The 17056-nt window shown below is 43.3% G+C and overlaps 1 protein-coding gene across 3 annotated transcripts in view; it reads right to left on the bottom strand.

Moving 5' to 3' along the window:
- GALNS (galactosamine (N-acetyl)-6-sulfatase) overlaps positions 1-17056 on the bottom strand; it is a 65739-nt gene that overhangs the window by 33574 nt on the left and 15109 nt on the right. For 2 of the 3 annotated variants that reach the window (XM_005292220.5, XM_005292222.5), the window contains exons 5-10: positions 14888-15031; positions 12741-12807; positions 12480-12607; positions 11506-11645; positions 8719-8822; positions 568-704 (exon numbers count right to left, since the gene is read on the bottom strand). In XM_005292220.5, the coding sequence (XP_005292277.2) occupies positions 568-704; positions 8719-8822; positions 11506-11645; positions 12480-12607; positions 12741-12807; positions 14888-15031 (720 nt within the window). The remainder of the gene's footprint in view (positions 1-567; positions 705-8718; positions 8823-11505; positions 11646-12479; positions 12608-12740; positions 12808-14887; positions 15032-17056) is intronic. The other variant, XM_065567339.1, reaches the window with a different exon arrangement.

Here is a 17056-nt window from a genome sequence, read left to right on the forward strand (position 1 = left end):
CTGCTGCTCGTTATGCCAGCTCTTCAAGTCAAGTCTAAAATTTGGGCCCAACCGTGAAAAAGGATCCACACAAGCAGACCCAGAGGAGCAAGTGGGGTTTCAGAGAAGTCCCTTTCCAGGGTCAAGGCCTTTGACTGTATACTCTTTCAGGCAGTGGCTGTGTTCTGTGAAGGACCCAGACACTCTTGGTTGCTACACAGTAATAAATAATTAAACCTCCTTTCCCTAACCAGGTTAGAGTTCACGGAATTTATCCTCACTGTGACCTTATGCTGTTCCAGGGATCTGTGCTAATCCCTCGACAACTGAATGTGCCCAGGGAATCCATTTCCTGGCAATATGCTGAGTTTCAAGCAATCCCACCTCGCTAGCTCCAGCACATAATTAGCACAGAAAGTAAATTTCTGTTGCTCACCCCAATTCAGCCACCAGGAACACAAAGTGTACGAGGCCAGTTTCTAAAGTAATAATAGTTTTTAAGAAGAGATTTTTAAAATGAGCAAATGAGTTCTGCCCCCCTCCAATAACCGCGAGGGAGGAGCTGTGAGCTCCGTGCTCATAACTAACCTGTCAATTAGCTTGCCCTGCAGGATGACAGGAGAAAGGTCAATACCGTCAATCTGTCTGTCACTGGGAGGCTGCAATCCCGCTAGGGAGAGGCTGGTGGTGAAGAGATCCATCACATTACCCAGCTGATGACTCACCTGAAATCGACAAGACAACGAAGAGCATTTGCACAGACTTTCCATACAAATTCGAGCAGACGAGGCTGCCTGCCTCTGCTACAAAAGAGCTGCTTTCTCAATCCCATTCCTTTTTTGCAGCTCTCAAAATTTCTCACTTGGGGCTTGCTCCTGCTCATACCAGAGTCACATGCAAAGTCCCCATTAGCTTCTAGAGGGCTGAATCAGGACCTTCCTCCTTTCATGTTGTTTTTTATGGAATTTTTTTTTAAACCTTTCCCTTTACTTCACCCACTTTCCATTCATTCATTCATACTTTGTGGTGCTTAGGGCCCCCTGGTGTGCATAGGCAAATTATTACTCATTCGGAGATTGAAAAAATCAGTATTCCATACAAAGTTCCCCTTGATTTATTCCATCCATTGGCCCTCTCCAGAGCCCTGTATTGGCAGGGGTGAGCTCCCAGCAAGTACAGAAGTGGGTGGATGGGGAGTGATCTTCAGGGCCCAATGACCTTGTCTACAAACCGTTTTCAACAATTCTAGAATGGTAAATCTGAAAAATTTTAGAATATTTTTATCAGGGAGGAAAAACCACCATTTTTTGGCTTTAGTGGTTTAAGAGGTTTTTAAATTTAACTGGCAGCCATATTTATAATTCCTTCTGTCTTAATTATTTCTGTTTTAAAAACAAGCATCCCACACAGTATTTGTTTCCACCGATTACCTTCTGACTGATTTACACACACACACACACACACACACACACACACACACACACACTCTTTCTGTGCTATGCTACTATGCTAGGAGACTATCATCTGCCTTGGGATGGGGAATTAACCAACATTACACAAATTTGAGGCCGATATCTTCAGTCTAGTGAGAGAGTATGAGCGCTTTGCGACAAGATGCATCAGTACCAGATGTGACCCAACAGAACCTTCCCAGGCATACCGCAAACTCGGAAACAAAGAGCCATGTGACCCAATTCAACATACTTATACAGTGGAGAAAAACCATTTTCTTTCTTTTCCATCCAAGGCAGATTCTCATGTTCTACCAATATACCGAGGATACCAATTTATCTGTCATAACATCATAACCATCAAAGCCTGCCTTATCCATGAATCTTCCTGCTAATAAGTAATGGATCTCCATTTACTAAACTGACTCTAAAAGAGTATTTAAATACCGGAGCAAATTATGATAAAAGAGGAACTCTGCAACATATCAGCTCAGTTGTTTTAGTTTCTTCAGCCCTATTAAGGGGAACAAACTATTTTCTGAATTACTAAACCTCTTGCTCTAAGTGGCTAGATGGCCAATAGGTTGAAAAAGTGAACATCTAAGGATTTAAGCGGGGAATTGAAAAATATTTCTGAAAATTACAGTATTTTCCTCTTTCCAAAAACAACAGGCTGCATGCTGTGCTTGCACTATTGGGATGGATTAAGTGTTTAACATTGCAATGTCACTCTGCTGGATTACAGTCATTTCAATTCTTAACCATTTGAATTCATCACAAAACACTGACAAGAGCATTTAATACTGAGGAAGGATATGGGCAAAACTTCCCCTGTTCCCATGCAGGAGAAACAGAATGCAAAGCAGCAAGCATAGAGAGGGCCTAATCCTGGAAACCTTTATTTATGAAGTATCAGAGGAGTAGCTGTGTTAGTCTGAATCTGTAAAAAGCAACAGAGGGTCCTGTGGCACCTTTGAGACTAACAGAAGTATTGGGAGCATAAGCTTTCGTGGGTAAGAACCTCACTTCTTCAGATGCTTCATCTGAAGAAGTGAGGTTCTTACCCACGAAAGCTTATGCTCCCAATACTTCTGTTAGTCTCAAAGGTGCCACAGGACCCTCTGTTGCTTTATTTATGAAAATAGCCTTTAGTCAGTAGAGTAATCTGACTGAAATTACTGGGATTACTGGCATGTGAAAGGTTGCGTAGGATCAGGCCCATAGTTTGATTCAGAGCTTTTGCTGCACTGAGGTACTTTGGAAGAGGCTAGGATCAGCCTGTTTTTGTGGGCAATAAGGATGGGAAGGGGTTAAATCACAGGACCTGAAATATTAAACGGTTCTCCACATGAGCAACACAAGAGGCAGGTATGTACACGAACTCTTCTAAAGGTTCATCTCCTCATTTGGAGGAGAGGATGGAGGGAAACTGCTTGCAACTTTCTCTGCTACACAACCTCTGAGAAGGAACTGGAACAGTCCCATTTTACAGTGAAACTGGACGTACTGTTTTAGTTTTATAATGTGCACTGGTACTGGGAGATCCATATTTTCTCCCTTCAAAACAAATCAAACCAAATCTACATACACTGCACCAAATCCTGCAGTCCTTACCCAGGCAAACCTCCCATTGCCTTCCACCCCAACAACTAAGTCAGACACCAATGAGACTGCGGCTCACTGCAAATACATAATGGTTACACACACGCTCCCTGTTCCTTTGCAAGAACGACAGACGCGCCTTTTTATTGCTGATTCAAACACTAACAAAAATGCTGTTGTGTAGCTTCAGATACAGAGATCTGGGGAGGGGTCAGGCCCCACTGACCCCATTTTGATGGGACCTAGATGTTGCTGCTGATGCTCCTTACGCTCTACTGTCTCCACACTGCTCTCTTTGGGTACGCCTACCTACACTGCAAAAAATAAACATCACATTAAAAAGGATCCACAACAGTGTGTCTCAGAACAACTGACTTAGGCTCATGCTACAGGACTAAAAATAGCAGGGCAGACATTCCTGCTTGGGTTGGAGTCCGGGCTCTAAGACCCATCCCCTTCTCCAAGCTAGCATGAGTCTGTCCACTAGGGCTGGGAGGCTCACCCCCAGCTGCAGTGTAGACATACCCTTAGATTGTCGGCTCCTTAGAGCAAGGATCTTGCCTTGTGTGTGTGTTTTGTAAAGGGCTGTGCACACGTTAAGCGTGCACAGACATTAAATAATAACAATGTTATCCTCCTTCAAAGAAGCTATCACATCCATTCCTGACAAAGGTGGACAACTTCACACACCATGAGGTGCTGAGTCTCGTATGCTCGCCCCCTGCTCCTTACCCTTTGCACGTCGCAGGCATTGTGAGGTTGGAGAAATGCCATGTGAAGGATTTGAGAGATTAATAAAGGGGATATTTGGCACATGATATAGTTATTAACATGCCTGCTCTCCATGTACTCCTGCTGCAGCAGGAATGAACAGGATAGCTAGCATGTAAGACTTTTTGTAATTAGGCCTTTCACAGTTTATAAGGCAAATCCAAAAAAAAATCACTTTTCATGTCGCCACTCAATCCTGTCACCTAAATCTTTTGGCTAACAGACTGCAAGAAGCAATAGCCAAGCTGAGACGTACTATCTAATTTATACACTGTGACAGTCCTCTGGGGCCACCACTGACTTCTTGTACTGGCCTTTATTAAACATAACCAGATGTAGATGGCTCCCTTTAATCATTCAATTACGTTTCTGGTCTCAGACAACATTCTTCCGTGAAGCAGAGAAAACTTCTTAAGGAAATTAAACGCCAGTGCCACAGCCACTTGGATTTATCTGTGCTCTGCAGCACCGTGAAGAGAGAAAAAAATAAAAAAGGTTAATATTTATAAAACTTTGAAGTATTTTCAGGGAATTTTTTTTAAATTACCATTTTCTCCTGTCAACAGCACTCTCATTCTAGTTGCCTCTTCCATTTTTTCTTAAGAAAAATAAAAATCCAGAGAGAGTAACAGCCCAGAGAAAATAAATAACAGATAAAAGAAGAGCGAGATCAGATATTCCTCGTATCAGTGAGGAACAGCTGGCATTACGCACGTAAGAAGGGCTCCCCCCCCCCTTTTTTTTTTTAAATAAACTCTCAGTGAACACATAACGTCTTTAAGAAAATGAAATCCTTTTGCTGTGGGCCACGTTGCGGGAAGAAATAGTCACCACTGCTGTTATCAGTGCTTTCAAGCTTTAACTCTGAATCAAAGGCGACAATTAATAAAGTCGCCCCCGCCAGGAAAGGAAAGGAGAAAAGCTAAATATTTGAAACTGGGTGAACAAATGTCAGGGTGTTTTTAAATAAAATCCTTTTACAGTTATCACAGCGAGCAGACCTGATATCCCTGTCTAATTCAATTTCAATTTGCGCCCCATGGGAGATAGTGAAGAAAAGGTTGCAATGCTGTCTTTGGGTTGATATGTTCTTTTCTCCTTCAGGGAGCAGGAACTGGGGAGGGAAGGGGAGGAGACACGCAGAAAGAGAGAAGGAGAAGATTCAAATACCAGCAGAATATGAATTTCTTTCAGCTAGATCTTTCCAGAAGGCAGACGTGATGCAGGGAATGTTTAAATGTTGACTTGTTATGAATTCACCTGGAAAATGGAGAGGGGGAGGAAGCTACAGAAAGGGTGTTTGTGTGTGAATAAACATGCCAAAACGGGGGGCCAAAAGGAACTGAATTTTGATGCCAACACCAGCAGCAGCCTCCTGTGGCAAGACCCCCACCGAGCCCCAAACTGGTTACCTATAGCGCTACTGATGTTCCTATTAGAACTGTCCACTTGATTTCCTTTATAATTTCTACTCAACATTCCTTTTATTTGAAATAAAGAAATACACCCACTAAAAAAAAAGAAGCTACAAGTCAGTAAGATTGTCAGCATAAGAACATAATGGCCATACTGGGGCAAACCAATGGTTCACCTAGCCCAGTATCCTGTCTTCTGACAGTGGTCAATGCCAGGTGCTTCAGAGACAATGACCAGAACAGGCAATCATTGAATGATCCATCCGCTATTGTCCACTCCCAGCTTCTGTCAATCAGAGACTAAGGACACTAAGAGCATGTGTTTGCATCCCTGGGCATGTTGGCTAATAGATATTAATGGATCTATCCTCCATGAACTTACCCAATTCTTTTTTGAATTCTGTTATAGTTCTGGCCTTCACAATATCCCCTGGCAAAGAGTTCCACAGGTTGACTGTGCGTTGTGTAAAGAAATACTTCCCTATGTTTCTCTTAAACCTGCTGCCTATTAATTTCATTGGGTGATCCCTCTTATGTTATGTAAAGGAGTAAATAATACTTCCCTATTCACTTTCTCCACAGCAGTCATGATTTTATAGACCTCTGTCATATCCCCTCTTAGTCATCTCTTTTCCAAGCTGAAAAGTCCAAGGCTTTTTAATCTCGCCTCATACAGCAGCTGTTCCATACCCTTCATCATTTTTGTTGCCCTTCTCTGTACTTTTTCCAATTCTAATATATTATTTTTGAGATGGGGTGACCACAACTGCATGCAGTAATGAAGGTGTAGGCATATCATGGATTTATATAGTGGCATTATGATGTTTTCTGTCTTATTATCTATCCCTTTCTTAATGGTTCCTAACATTGTTAGCTTCTTTGACAGCTGCTGCACCTTGAGCGCATGTTTTCAGAGAACTATCAACAATGACTCCAAGATCTTTTCTTGAGTGGTAACAGCTCATTTATATCCCATCATTTTGAATGTATAGTCAGGATTATGTTTTCTAATGTGCATTATTCTGCATTTATCAAATTTCTGACCCTCAACAAGGAGGCATGACCCTTCCAGAGAATGCTTTAACTCCAGTAGTTTGGTGGGGCTGAGCAACCGAATGGCGCAGGCAACAGGATAAGGAAACTTTCAACAGCAGGTTACTGCTTTGAATGTGGCCTCGGTCAACAGTAACCAAAAGTTGTCACCATTTGATAGATGTTTGGTCATCGCTAGGAGACAGTTTGTGGGTTCACTCCAATTCCTGGTGGACTTGTGTCCATTGTAAAAGCAGTATTACTAGCGGGCAAAGTTCCCGACTGATATAGCAGAGAATTCAATGACTACATGGGCACTAACACTGAATTAACCTCTGACTCCTCCCTCCTGGTCAGGTTGGGAAGGTAAAATCTTCAACATACGATATGTAAAATAGACAAAAAACTGTAGAAGGGAGCTCTCCACCGACTATGTCTAGAAAAGGCAATTATTGAGAAATAACTATGCACTATAAAAACTATACATGCGACTGTAACACTAGAAGGCAATGGCAGAGTTGCACTACCCAAAAACCTGAAGCAATGCTGTACTTCTCACCTGAGGACAGTGCTGCGGTGGGCATCAGACTGCAGGAGCCTTGATTGCAAGAATACAAGCATAGAAGACCTATCAATATCTGTTATTACGTATTTATTTACGGATCTCACCGATACTAGTACATCCACAACACAGAGTGAAGAAGGACATTATGGACCACAGGTTTGAAAAGCAGTCTGAGCCCAATGGGAATTGTGGGAGCACAACTCCTCTCAGGATTAGACCTCTATATGTGTAACCATTTGGTGGCCAGTTTCCTGAAATGGGGCTAAATCAAGCAAGGAATTAAGCATATGCCTAAAGTGAAGCATATACTTCAGTGTTATTAAAGTCAATGAAGGCAGATCTGTCAATGGAGCTATGCCAATTTACATCAGGTGAGAATCTGCCTAATAAGAAAACTTAAGCATGTGCTTAAAGTTAATCATATACGTAAGAGCTTTTCTAAATAGAGGTAGCTTGCCTTTGTGTGTGTACCCATGGCAGTATGGCACCTCAATTGGGTGTGCCAATGTGTTAACCATACATAAATGATTGATCATACAAATTTAGGTTAAACTTTCAGTTGTTTCTAAAAGAGCAAGCAATTCACCACAAACTACCACATTGAGCTCCAATCTGTGGCAAACATTTCTTACCATCACATAAAATAGCTAGCTACACTGCATGTACAAGATTACTGTTGTTAAGTTATTGCTAAAAACATTTCCTTGCCTTTGTTCTTAATTATACCTTAGAGTTATTTTTTCATATCTAATGTACCTGTCCCCATTAATGATGGCTCTTTACTTTAGGCACTTTACTCAAATTTGTACATACAAACCAAAACAGTCAGTTTCAATTTTGTGTTCTCATGCACTAGTCCAAGGTTACTTATGCTTGGCTTGCAAGGACTTCATGGGAATGTTTAAATTCAAACAATAAACTGTTTTCATTTCAAATGTTAAAGAATCATAAAAACATTCCTATTAGGTTTCGTAAAACCTTTAAAAATGACAAACTCAAATTGCCCTTGTGCTCCAAATTTTAGGCCAAATCTGACAGTGGCCCTCTAAATATGTTCTATAAATTATCTTTATCTGATTTAATGGATTTACAACATTGAAAAGGAATGTAAATTAGAAAAATAAATGTTTTATAAATATTTTGCGATCTTGGGCACAGTGTCGAGTTGATGAAGTATCACTTCTTTCTGAATAAAAGACATCTACAAAGGGGAGGGAATGTATATTATTTAACAGGAATCCTGCCTCCTGGAGAGCTGATTAAATCTTTCTTTAATGAGTATTGGGACAATTTCCTGCACATGCTGGTATGGCCACCTGAGGATTATTTTAGAATGAGCATCATTTTAATCTCTGTGCAGGCAAGAAATAGCAACATTCTGGTACACAGACCTACCTCCCTGAGTGAAACTGCTATCTAGCCACAAAAAACAGGAGTGTCAGGTTTAAAATCACTCGATGCTGCAGGACACGCAGAATACATCCAGAAAGCATGTTCCTCCACTGCAGCAGGACACACAGTAACAGGAATGTCCTTGCATTCCATTTGATCGCATTGATAAAAATGCTGGGGATACAGACGTATGATCCAACAAAAGTGAAGGGGTTAAACAGACCAGGAAAACAAAAAGGTATCTGCTGGCTAAAGTCAAACCCCTTAGTGGTCATAAAAAATCCAATCATGTGCATTCACGGTATAAGATTGCAATAATGTAATTAACTGATCTTACTGTATATACATCAACCAATTCTTTACTTAATCAGATCCCAGGTTTTGACACAGTGATTCCATTGAGAATGTGCTAAAAGCCCTGAACCAAAGACCATTGAAGCCAATGGGACTCCTTCCATTGACTTCAGTTGGCACTGAATTGGGCCTAAAATTGTTAAGGCCAGATACTTACGTGTCCTGCAGGTATCTGGCCTGGCCACCAAGCAATAGCTGGCTCCCTCATCCCACCTTCAAAAGTGGTTTGTTTACCACACAGAAAGCGACCATTGCTACCTCCTATAGGAAAGAAAATTGATAAACACTATGATGTTTTTCCTGTGGATGCTTGTGAAGGTCTTTTCAGCAGGAGAGAAACTGACTGATTAGTAGACTAGCTAGGGAGTGCTATCAAATGCATAAAGGAAACAAACAAAACAAAACAAAACAAAAATTTTTTGTTAACTTCTTTCATTTATAGGAATCTTAAATGTTTCTTGTGAGTGAAGGAGGTAAAAATTGATCACACATTGAATGAGTCAACAATGGGACAGAGGTGCAAAAAAGGCCAATATCATTCTGGCGTGTATTAACAGGAGTGTCAGATCTAAGATATGAGCAGTAACTGTCTTGCTCTACTCGACACTGGTAAGGCCTCAGCTGGAGTCCTGTGTCCAGTTCTGGGTGCCACCTTTTTAGAAAGACCTGGACAAACTGGAGAGAGTCCGAAGGAGAGCAACAAAAATGATAAAGGATCTAGAAAACCTGACCTATGAGGAAAGGTTAAAAAAACTGGGTATGTTTAGTCTTGGGAAAAGACTGAGGGGAGACCTGATACGTCTTCAGATACATTATGGGCTCTTACAAAGAGGACAATGATCAACTGTTATCCACATCCACTGAAGGCAGTGCAGCAAGGGAGATTTAGGTTAGATATTAGGAAAAACTTTCTAACTGTAAGAATAGTTAAGCACTGGAACAGGTGAGCAAGTCAGGCTGTGGAAACCGCATCATTGGAGGTTTTTAAGAACAGGTTAGACAAACACCTGTCAGGGATGGTCTAGATCAGTGGTCTCCAACCTTTTTATGCCCAAGATCACTTTTTGAATTTAAGGGCAATCCAGGATCTACCCCACTCCTTCCCCAAAGCCCTGCCCCTTCCTCGAAGCCCCGCTCTGCTCACTCCATCCCCCCACAACCTCCGTCACTTGCTCTCCCCGACCCTCACTCACTTTCACCGGGCTGGGGCAGGGGGTTGGGGTTCGGGAGGGAATGCAGGCTCTGGGCTGGGGAAGAGGGGTTTGCAGTATGGGACGGGGTTCCGGGCTGAACCTGGGGCAAGGGGTTGGGGTGCACAAGGGGGCAAGCTCTGGGAGGGAGATTGGGTGCAGGAGGGGGCTCCAGGCTAGAGCAGAGTGTTGGGATGCGGGGGGCGGGGTACAGGGTGCTGGCTCTGGGCAGGGAGTTGGGGTGCAGGAGGGGGTATGGGGTGCTTGCTCCAGGAGGGGGTTCAGGGTGTGTGCTCCAGCTGGGCGGCACTTACCTCGGGCGGCTCCTGGTCAGCAGTGCAGCAGGGCTAAGGCAGGCTCCTTACCTGCCCCAGCCCCGTGCCGCTCCCAGAAGGGGCAAATGCGCCCCTGTGGCTCCTGGGGCGGGGGGGGCACCTGGCTCCGTGAGCTGCCCCTCTCTGCAGGCATCACCCCCTCAGCTCCCATTGGCCACAGTTCCCCGTTCCCAGCCAATGGGAGCTGTGGGGGAAGTGCTTGCAGGCAGGAGCAGCACGCAGAGACCTTTGCCCCCTCTCTTCCCCCAGGGCTGTGGGGGGGTGTTGGTCGCTTCTGCGAGTGGTGTGGGGCCAGGCAGGCAGGGAGCCGGACTTAGCAGCAGCCCCGCTGCATGAGCAGAGATTGCGATTGACTGGGAGAGTCTCCAGGATCGACCAGTCGATGGCCATCGATCGGTTGGTGACCACTGGTCTAGGTAAACTTTGGTGCTGCTTCTGCACAGGTGGGCGGGCTCAAGAACCTCTCGAGTCCTTCCGGTCCTACATTTCTATGATTCGATGAACGTTTTCAGATTGAAATGTGATTTTCTAGGGTCCTTTTAAGATACGAGTTTCATTGGATATAGACATGACGACGACAAAAGTGAGATTACATTTTATTTCCCCAGGAAAGCTCGGCTCAGAGACGGTTTGCATGGAAGGTCCCCACTTTTTATGCAGCCTTACAGCTGCACTGACCGAGGAACAGCCAGGAAAGTCATGTGATTTGCCCAAGGCCACACAGATTCAGTGGCTCAGCTAAGGTTAGAACTCAGGAGCCTCCCATCTTGTGGCCTGATAATCACAAGACTACCTGACCTCCAAAGGGGGGGAAATCAAATCAATCTGCTCAAGAATAGAAGCTTGAAAACAAGAGAAAAACTGAGAAGTGCAGCAAAGCTGTCCATGGCAGGGAACGTTTATTCTCCTTGACATCGTTTCATAAAGCTAAACGCATTGGGACTCCTGGATCTTTTATAATGATCCAGAAAACTCAGATATGCATTCGATAATGGCCCTCGAATTTGTCTTCTTAATTAACTAATACAGGAGACTTAGCAGTTCCCTGTGTATGTCACTTCTGCACACACAGTATCAACAACAGATTAAGAGAGAAGGTGGGAGCAAGTATACAGGCGGTAGGAAGCTAATGTACTGCTTTTAAGAGTAAAATAAAAAAATATACCCATCAGCATCGGGGCACAGTACAGAATGCACATGTGCTTGTCTAAATATGAGTGTGCCCCGGTGAGCAACTAACACAAGCATGGACTGGAGGCAGAACTCTAGTTCTGAACACTCCCGAACTTTGAGGCTTCTCTTATCTATATAAGGGACCAAACCAAAACCTCAGATGTCTTTGTCTTCAGACTCTGAGAGTATTTGGATCTGGACCCGAACTTCATAGCTGAGGTCCAGCTCTGTTCGTTAGACACTTGCCTTGTTTAGGTGCTGAAATAAGAGCAGCTCCATTATCAGATGTGAAAAACACAAACGTGTTCTCACTGATGCCCAGGTTTTGAAGGGATTTTAGGATTTTCCCAATGCTGTCATCAATTTCTCGCACTGCATCACCATACCTGAGATAGTAGAGATTACAAACATGCAAGCCAGTAAAGGAGGAGAAATAGTTTAAACCAGGTAGTCTTACAGAACATAGAGCACTCCATTAAAGCCCACAAGAATACTGAATTAATTGTGCTGAAGAGGGAAATAATTCACCTACACATCAGGTACCATAATAGAAGTTTACCAGTGTCACTTCGTAACTTATGTCTCTTTTATCTGCAGAAAGCAGCCTCTCTCGGATATTCAGACTCTCCAATTTGCTAAGATCTGAACATTCTTGGACAGAGACCAGCAATTGAGATAAATGAAGCCAAGTATAAGCAGAGGCCACTTTTGCCATGAACGGAGGCTAATCAAGTAATTTGGATTATAGATGCTAGTTTGAAACTGTGATCTTAAAAGCAAGGTCCATTATATCTATAGAGCTCTCCTTCCCCCACTGTAAATTGCATTTTCCATGATGTGGAGCCTGTTGGCTGTTCTGATTTACAGGCTTTTAAGCCAGGCTAATCAAACTATGTCAACAGACTAACAAAAGCACCCATTCCACAGAACAGCGTTTCATTACTCACACGGTGGGCCAGGGAGCTTAGATTTCACCCACATTTGTATCACACCATCTTTATTTTGGTTTACAACAAATATATTAAAGATCAAACTGGACACAGTCTTTTTGGAAAAAAAAAATACTGAAAGGAAATTCCATGCTAGCTAGTATGTGTATTTACACACGCATGCACACACACACTTTTAACAAGTGATCTATGTTACTTCAGTCCAATAAATATTGCTGTGGTTTTCTACCATCACAGTAGGCAGCAGAAATCAAATAGAAGGTGACTTACAACCCTCTCTGGCTAGTGCCCAAGAAACGTTTGGAGGCATAAACAGGAGCATGAGTAGCATCAATAGCCCAATAGAGAAAGAACGGCTGACGACTGGCTTGCTGCCTGCTAATAAAGTCGAGAGCTTCCTGTAAATGACAACAGAAATTAATGTTAACAGGATCATCTTCCGCCATCTAAACCCCTCAACCTAAAGTAACAAAAAAGGGCTGTGGGTTATAAAGCTATATGAGTATAATGTATAAAGAGAATGTATAATACCTGTAAGTAGATCTGAGTTAAGTTTGCTTCCCCTGTCTTCAGATCAATTTTGAAATCTTCATAATATCTTAAAATAAAGCAGAACCAGGAAAAAAAAAATCAATACCTGTGGAACACAGAACCAAAGGGCTGTTCTTCCCTATTATTTATATGGGCAGGTCATTGTTGTTACTCAACAAAAGGACAGAGACTCACCACTTATGTAACCAGCCCTTTCTCAGAAACCAAAAAGAAGTTGATGATGTTTTTTATGTTAGGAGAGACCAGTGCAATTGCGAGGTCAGAAGAAATGGTGGGCTGTCATGATGAAAACATACAAAGGGTTACCGCAAACCGGGAGGGGAGAAATAAAAATGCCTTCACGAGGGGAATGGAATCAGTTTCCAAAAGAGGCACAGCTGGATGAGCACCTCTGGGAGATGGTTTAGAGCAGCAGTGCCCTATTTGTGGTCCATGAGCACATTTCAGCAACATGCAGTTTGTTCTGGGCTCTCCAGCCTGCCACAACCCCTAGCAGCCAACATTCACCCCTGATGTTAGCGGCATCGCTTGTGACAAATGCCTGGTGCAATACCTGGTTTGAATATGTGAACGCTCTGGCACGTAAGGGAATTTTGGGCACCCCCTTGTCCCTTTCTTAAGTGCTCTGGCCTTTGAAGCCTTTCAGCCTTGAGCACCAGAGCATTCCATCATTAAAAAGCAAGATGCCAGATAAAAGCCCAGCACTAAGCAGCTGGGATTTAAGTTCATCTTTTGAGGTCGGAATGAGGATGCCAGGATCCCACCAGGGAACAGCTGAGGAGTTCAGACTAAAATTTAGCACAGATCTAGTGCTTATAATCTTCAAGGTGCTTTAAAAACATTAACAACCCCATAAAACTAGGGCAGTATTAATGTTCCCATTTTACAGATGGGAAAACTGAGACACAATATGAGAGCCAGGCTTAGAACTCAGGAATTTGTTTCTTAGCCCTGTGCTTTAACCATTGGATTGTGCATCTCTCTCAATAAGCAGGTAAGTCTGGGAGTGGGAAAGGAAGCTGGAAGATCTAGCAGGCATTGCCCAGACACAAACGCTCTGAATCCTTCTGGCTGCCAAGATCCTCCTCCATAAACACCTTCCTCCTCCAATGGTAAGTGTCCCATCTCGACTTGCCCTCTCAGCTGCAAAAATCCTCCTACTCCAAGTGACAAATGCTCTAAACCTAACACCGTCCTCCCACAGATACCAAAATCCTCTTGCATGCTCTCCTATAAGAAATCCTCCTCACTTCGGCTCGGCACAAGGGTGGGCAAACTTTTTGGCCTGAGGGCCATGTTAGGGTTCTGAAACTGTATGGAGGGCGGGTGTAGTGTATTAAATTGCTCTCTGTAGGAATGTGCTACTTACGGTGTACTTCTTATGGCTGCCAGTCCTGGTGCTCCCTAAGCAGCACATTCCTACGGGAAGCAATTTAATACTCTCGCAGCCCCGCTGCCCAGAGTGCTGGTGGCACAGCGAGCTGAGGCTGCAGGGGAGGGGGGACAGCAAGGGAGGGACCGGGGGCTAGCCTCCCCAGCCAGGAGCTTAAGGGCCGGGCAGGACAGTCCCATGGGTTGGATGTGGCCTGCGGGCTGAAGTTTGCCCACCTCTGGCTTAGCATGATTGCAAACAGTCACCTGGGCCTTACACTGCTCCCAGTCAGCCATCTCTGGTCTAGGGACAAAAGTCCTGAGCAAACAGAATGGGGGTGGGAAGGGAGCAGAAATACATCCCCTTCAGTGGGTCCCTTTCCCACTTTAACAATTCTAGGATTGCCAATTCACTGCATGTGCTGAAAACGCCGTGTGGTACATGTCAGATGATATTTGAACCAGTTCATCCCTTATGACTGACATTTCCTTCGCTCATGTCCAATAATTCTTGGCATGGTGTGAGGTTTCTGGAGATTGCTGCCCATCCAACCAAGCCACGGTGTTACTGCTGTGTCTGATCCAGGAGTATTTGCCTGCCTCTCCTAACTGAAGACAGCTTGCTGATTGAACACTTGTCTTTCAGTAGACCACAGGACAGCTGAATAAGACCACAGGGAAAGCAAAGAAAACAAGCCGTTGATAACTTCCAAAATATTTTTTTAAATGAGCCATGGAGCAAACAGCTGAATTACCTGCCAATCATTTCCCTGTCCCTATAAACAGGGATGTTTGGGGTGGCTTTGTTATCGTAAGGTCCAAAATGGCAATTAGGGGATCCAAACCATTCATCAAATCCATGCTTCAAGGGGTGGAATTGGGGTCTGTGACCCAGATGCCTAGGAACAAAAGCCACAAAGAGTTCAGGAGTCCATTGCAAAGGAGTAAATACTAATCTTCTCAGAACTATGTAGAAAGAAACATCTTTCAATGACGTTGAAGGAAAACTTCAGTGATTAGTTACAGTCCTCTAGATAGCCAAATAAATAATGACTAGACAAAAACGTGCATTCAAAGGAGATTATAGAAATCCCTGCCACTGTTCCAGTAGCTCCACTAAGTCATTGTCCAACTTCTCTTCTCTCTAAACACGTCGATTATCTGTGATGATGGTGCCTTGGTGGAGGTGCCCAGAACACACAGCAAAAATACATATAATCATTAATTTAGGGCTTAGGTCTCATTTCTACCAAGGCTCTTCTACACCAGTAAATTGTGTAAAGGGCCCCAAAGTGTGTGTAATTTACAATTACATTTACTTTAAGGCCCTTTATGCCACCAGAGTGATGTAAAGGGGCTTTAGTGTAAATGACAATGAGGCCCTTAAAATGTACATATGAAAGCAACACACACACACACACACACACACACACACACACACAAGCTTCTGTTAACAGCTTTTTTCCTGGATATAAAATTTAAACTTTCCTTCTTTAGCTTCAGGCTACAGCTCCTTTCCTTCCACATCTTCTGGGACTGTGAATAACTCACTTCCTTCATTTGTGAAAGTATTTATAGATGGTCATTCTCTCACTGTCTCAACTGGACACATTTCTAGCTGAACATGCATGTGTCTCTTCAGTCTTTCCTCATAGATCTTTAACCCATGGATATTTCTGTTGCCCTCTTTTGTATTGTCTCTAAAATTTGGGGACCAGAAGTGCACTCATTGGACTAAATTGGTCCCTGGAGTAAACCCGATGAGATCAATGGAATTACACCAGAGACTAATTTAGTCTCACGATTCCTGATCCGGTCACACACTGGCTGTGTAAATTAGAACCACAAATCTCCCTAGTTTTACATGTGGTATCCCCACATCTATGTGCGTGCACCCACACGCGCGCACACACACCACAACAAAAATACCCCTCGCTGTCTTCACAGTGACTAGGGGCATCGAAAACCTGATCTCCAGAGAGATTTTAAAAAGAGGGACAGTTTACAAAGGAGGCGAGTAAGAAGGAATATGAGAAAAGCATACAAAATAAATAAATAATTAACGGGGTAGAGAAGGTAGATTAGACGCTCCTGTTCTCCCTCTCTCATAACACAAAAATGAAGGAAACCAATGAAACCCAAAGTCAGCAAATTCAAAACTGAGCAAGGGGAATACTTTTACCACCCAACACATAGTAAGAACATAAGAACGGCCATACTGGGTCAGACCAAAGGTCCATCTAGCCCCGTATCCTGTCTTCTAACAGCGGTCAATGCCAGGTGCCCCAGAGGGAATGAACAGAACAGGTAATCATCAAGTGATCCATGCCCCGTCGCCCATTCCCAGCTTCCCTGCCCATCTTAGCTAATAGCTATTGATGGACCATTCCTCCATGAATTTATCTAGTTCTTTTTTGAACCCTGTTATACTCTCGGCCTTATCATCATCCTCTAGCAAGGAGTTCCACAGGTTGACTCTGAATTGTGTGAAGAAATAGTTCCTTTTGTTTGTTTTAAACAAATGCCTATTCATTTTATTGGGTGACCCCTATTTCTTGTGTTATGAGGATTAAATAACACTTGCTTATTTACTTTCTCCACACCAGTCATGATTTTACTGACCTCGATCATATTCCCCCTTAGTTGTCTGTTTTCCAAACTGAAAAGTCCAAGTCTTATTAATCTCGCCTCACACGGAAGCTGTTCCAGCTTACCTAATCATTTTTGTTGCTCTTTTCTGTACCTTTTCCAATTCAAATATATCTTTTTTTTGAGCTAGGGCGACCACATCTGCACGCAGTATTCAAGATGTGGGCATACCATGGATTTATATAGACGCAATATGATATTTTCTGTCTTCTGTCAATCCCTTTCTTAATGATTCCCAACATTCTGTTAGCTGCTGCACATTGAGTGGATGTTTT

This window comes from Chrysemys picta, chromosome 14 (assembly GCF_011386835.1).
Source record: "Chrysemys picta bellii isolate R12L10 chromosome 14, ASM1138683v2, whole genome shotgun sequence".
Lineage (NCBI taxonomy): Eukaryota > Metazoa > Chordata > Testudines > Emydidae > Chrysemys > Chrysemys picta.